Source organism: Elaeis guineensis, chromosome 1 (genome assembly GCF_000442705.2).
Source record: "Elaeis guineensis isolate ETL-2024a chromosome 1, EG11, whole genome shotgun sequence".
Lineage (NCBI taxonomy): Eukaryota > Viridiplantae > Streptophyta > Magnoliopsida > Arecales > Arecaceae > Elaeis > Elaeis guineensis.
This window is the reverse complement of record NC_025993.2, coordinates 185,199,252-185,204,371: the sequence shown is the minus strand read 5'-3', so window position 1 is coordinate 185,204,371 and position 5,120 is coordinate 185,199,252. Positions and strand designations below refer to the sequence as shown.

General features: G+C 38.1%; 1 protein-coding gene across 1 annotated transcript; it reads left to right on the top strand.

The window, feature by feature from the left end:
* The first annotated feature begins 278 nt into the window (after positions 1–278).
* Positions 279–4,905, top strand: LOC140854685 (ras-related protein RABA3-like). The gene is given in 3 exon segments (XM_073250717.1): positions 279–768; positions 4,291–4,325; positions 4,328–4,905. Coding segments are annotated over 3 exon segments (735 nt in total). The 5' UTR covers positions 279–493; the 3' UTR covers positions 4,753–4,905.
* Positions 4,906–5,120: the final 215 nt, after the last annotated feature.

Sequence of the window (5,120 nt, the reverse complement as noted above, 5' to 3'; positions counted from 1 at the left end):
ATTCATGTTCAGTGATGGACATTTGATGATCGATGGTCCCATAAGCACCAGATTTAACCCAACATCCTACAATAATTCGGTCCCATCTTTTCCCTTAAACTGATCTCGAAAGAAACATCCAAGGGCAACAAGGGGCAGAAGTCATGGCCACCGCCTATGGCCGAGACCAGCTGTCCCATTCTCACAAGACCTGGGATTTCACTTATGCTATGCTCCTGTTTGAGTCCATGCACCATCATGATTCTTTCTTAAATAACATGAAAGCAAGCGTCGGGGCCTTTGACGAGGCATGCTCCATAAAAAACGTCTCCTCTCTCCAAAAGCAAACACCACAATCAATAGAATCCACCTAATCCCGGGCTGTTGTTTCTCTCTTTTAACACCTATATATACCTCTCCTTGCTGCCTCAACAACTGCATAGATATATATAAATTAATACAAACCACTCTAGCCTTCTATGTTCTCCTTAGGTTGATACAAGCACACATATAAATGCAAGCAGAGGAGAAGAGAGTAGAAGAAGAGATGATGGGGAGGGAGGAGGAGGATTGGGAAGCCGAAAGAGCAGCGGAGATAGACTATGTGTTCAAGATAGTGGTGGTGGGGGACTCGGCCGTGGGGAAGACACAGCTGCTGGGGAGGTTCACCAAGGATGAGTTCTGCTTCGACTCCAAGTCCACCATTGGTGTCGAGTTCCAAACTCGCACCATAACGCTCAACCACAAGCGCATCAAGGCCCAAATTTGGGATACTGCCGGCCAAGAGAGGTACAACCATTCTCTCCTCCCAAAATCCCTTCTTTTTCTTTTCTTTTCTTTGTTGTTGTTATTGTTGTTGGACCAGCGATCTTCATGATTCTTAATCTGAAAATATATCGAAACAAAGGTAGTATTCTTAATGATTTAGATTGATGATTTTCTTACTGGTTATGATCTAAATCTCATGCATCTCTAAAGTTTGAACTTTTTTGATGTATTAGTTAGAATTATAATGTCTTAAGAGGTGTTCTTAACTTGAAAGTTTGAGTAATTATTGAAGTTAAGATAGATTAGAAGATTTTTTCTTCTTTAGCTGATGATAGTTGTGGTGTTTGGTATTGAGTTAATTTGGATGATGGACAGCTTTACACCACTTTATTATGGGTGGTGTGATTCCACTCGCTTCAGGATGGGGCAAGTGAACTGCCAGTCGCTGTTCATTGAAAAAAAAGGAAGGCTTTAGCGAGAAACACGGTGCACAATATTGGATACTTTATTGTACATCGTTGTCCATCAATATTGGATCCTCTTTCTTGGCTTTGAGCCATAGCACTGTGGTGTCGGATAAGGACGACTGCACCGAAACTAATTTCCAACTACAGGACATCGTGTCCACTCGTGCTCTGTCTTCTTACCGAATGGGACTTGCGTTAGGAATAATGGGAGACTCTGAAAAGAAAAGATTCTAAATTTCATTGGACAGCAGATTCTTATTTCTTTTAATAGAATAGCATGTCCCGTTATCCGACATAGTTTGATTGCCATCCTGGTTGAGCATTCTAGTAGATACCCACCCTCAATCTTTTTCTCTTTTTTTCTTTTCTTACTTTTTTAATTTTTTTAAAATATTGTTTCCTTTCTTTTTCTTCTTCCCTTCTTTCTTTTCTTTTCTTTTCTTTTTTCTTTCCCCCCTTCTAAGCTTGTGTGGATGGCTTTTGGAGTTCCACCCTCTCCTAAATTATTCTCACATAAATAGAATAAGATGGCCGGGATATCCCTGTTTTACTGAGATTTAAACCGTAGGAGAATAATCTGAAACTTGAAAATATATAAATAACTAAAAGGTTCACTTTGTAAATGTTGTCATCCTCATCTTTAGTGTGTTTGGTGGAAACTAAAGGCAAAATCAATGGACGTTGCTCTTATCACCATCTTCGTCTCTAATGCTGGGTGGACAGCTTTAAAAAAGATACATATATTTGTTAAAGCTAATAATTTCTCTATTGAGTTGATAGGACCATGAAATGGACCCTTTTCAGTGATAGGTGGATGTCCAGATAATTAGCTAACTGTATCCCTCTAAGTTGATGTGTGAAATTTCTGGTAATAGATAAAATGGAACACAAGCCAAATCAATTGGGCATGTGCTTATCCTAACATAAATTGAGAACCGGCCAATTGCTTGAGTTGGTAAAATTTCTTCACACAAAAAGCTTAAATCTTACTCTCACTTTAGTAACCAGCTGGGTTTTACTTATCCTCATTTCAATATGTATAGAAAAAAAGACTGCCCAAGAAGGACAATATGCAAGCCCCATTATGTACCTTATGTTCTTTCCCTTGTGCCACCATTGCTATTTGAGATATTTATAGGAGATAGCCATTGATGACATGGAGAGAAAGCAAGTTATGGCTTGATCAGAAAACGGAGGTTTTTTCATCTCGTAATTTTAGTAATATCAAACATGCTAGTTAAAAAGCTAAATTCATATTTTTCTGCTAAAAGTATAGGATGCTAAATTATCTCTAAGACAACTATAGCAAACTTATCAAACAGATAGATCAAGTTAAATCTTAGTCCGCATACTTGGTATGAGAATGTCTGTATAAACGAGTCTTTTGGGAAGTGCCCCAAACACATATCTGCCGGCTTTCACCATCATTACCTGTGAAATCCACACCTCTTTTTTTGGTTTCGTGAAGTTTGAAAACAATAGCTGAAGTCACTATTGCCACACTCAAGCTGAATGAAATATATGATGTGAATCCAATTTAGTTGGAGGATGGATATTTTCATGTCAAAAGAGATTAGTATATCAGATGAAACAAATATAAAATATACAACATATATAAAATAAGTAAAATGTATGCCAAGGTTGGTCCAAGCTAGGTCTGACTACAATTTGAGCCTGAAATATCAAGTATGTTGCAGTCTTCTTTTGCATAATCTAGGCCAGACTGAAGAGTCTTAAGCCAGCCAGGGCCTGTTATCTATCCTCAGTGTTATGGAGGGAAGCATTATTACTTCAGTGATTTCTGTGGAGAATGGTAAAATATTTCTGATCTAACTAATTATTGCGGGTCATTGATTATGCTCGCCACTTCGGTGGCTAGAGAACAAAGGGTCTTAAGTGTCACTAACTATTGCCAGTTCGTTGCAAGTCACATTCTATTGACATGAGGGGCTTCTAAATGTTATTTAGCATGGTAGATTTAAGTGATTTCCATAGACTGAAGTATTGTAATATCTCACCAAGTGTTTCTAGTCAGTAATTACCCTTGAATTTTGGTGTCTTTTTTTTTTTTTTTTTGATGGGAGGGGAGGCAAGATGCCAGCCCATTTTTTATTATTGAAAGAGAGTAATGGACAGAATATTATTTACAAGAGCCAGGCAACAGAAGGTGCCTTAGAGAAAAAATACAGATTGTCTGTAGTCTAAGTTGAGAATTTAAAGGGCAAAACAGTGGCAGCAACAGACCAATGCAGAAGATAATACTTCAGGGCAGAATTCAGATTGAAGAACATGGAAGATAAACAGACAACTTTCATATATCAGAACCAGCATAACACTGTTTGGTGATAAAAGCTACTGTGGGGTTGCACTCATTGGTTTTGCAAGTCAGATTTCGTAGACTTTATCTGATCTAGTAAAGCCTACTGATACCAAACCAATAAGGTGGTTTTGTCCATTTATTTATTTATATCTTGGGTAAGTGATTAGATGATTACATTAATAATCAACCGGATCAGGCCTGCTTACATATACTTATGAAGCATGGTTTGGACATTATGATTGATATATTGTACAATTCTTGATATCTAACTAAATGATTCTGTCTGCCAATAGAAGAATTTCTGGACTGTGTTGTACGGTTGGCAGCTAAAAGCCTGCTAATCCACTTGGTTATCAAGCTGGACAGGTAAATTAGATAAATAGACTGAGAAAGACCAATCGAGCGGCCCAACCCTAGTTGTGATACCCACTGCAACATTTTTTTTCATCTTTTTTCAAGAAATTCTTTAAGTATTCCATTAATTTAACACAAGAAAGATACTAGTGTCAATAGTAGTCTAATTTGTGGATTCACTTCAGTTCAGGTTCCTATCTTAACTTGCAATTCTTGCTTCTTCTCGAGTAGTGGTTTACTTTTCCTTCAACTTACTGGTTGGCATGGTTAGAAACCTAACATTAAACATCTTGCTCCTTTTGTTTGAAATCTCCAGCTCTACTTCACAAAAACTAAGAATATTTTAGAAGAATAACACATCACATTGCATCTATGTGATTACCTCCTCTCTCCTCAATGCAGGTACAGAGCAGTCACTAGTGCTTACTACAGAGGAGCCTTGGTGCAATGTTAGTTTATGACATCACCAACAGGCAGACATTTGATCATGTTGCGAGGTGGGTTGAGGAACTACGAGCCCATGCTGACAATTCCATTGTTGTCATGCTAATAGGAAACAAAGCCGACCTCGCTGGTCGAAGGGCTGTCTCTACTGAAGATGCCGTGGAATTTGCTGAGGAACAAGGACTCTTCTTTTCAGAGGCATCCGCACTTAGTGGGGAAAATGTGGAGAGTGCTTTCCTAAGTATCTTAGAAGAAATCTATGGAGTGGTCTCAAGGAAGGCCTTGGAGTTGGATGAAGCAAGAAGGAATGGAGGGAATGATGTCTTGATGCTAAAAGGAAACAAAGTGTCAGTTCTTTCTGAGGCTTCCATGATGGAAACTAGTGCTATGAAAAAAGGAACACAGTGTGCCTGTTTGTGATGTTGATGTATGGATCAAGTAAATCTACTTAGTTTCAATGGTCAGTGTTTGAACGAGAGGATGCATGCTTTCGCAGAGATTTGTTAAAAAGAAAAGAAAATTGTTGGTTGTTCTTAATTGAATCACCGATAGAAGGGAATTTTATTTTGAACATAGCTTGCATGTTTGTGCTTCTTGTCCCTGAAATTGTATTTTAATGAGCGATATCATGAAGATTAGTTTGCTGCAATGATACGTTTAATACGTGTGACTAATAATTACCAAAATCAATTTGTTGCTAGATTATAATTCCATGCAGCTCTAATGTGTGTTGATATCCCCTCCACTTCCCGTACAGCTGACATATATTAATTATGTTGTGGTTTCAA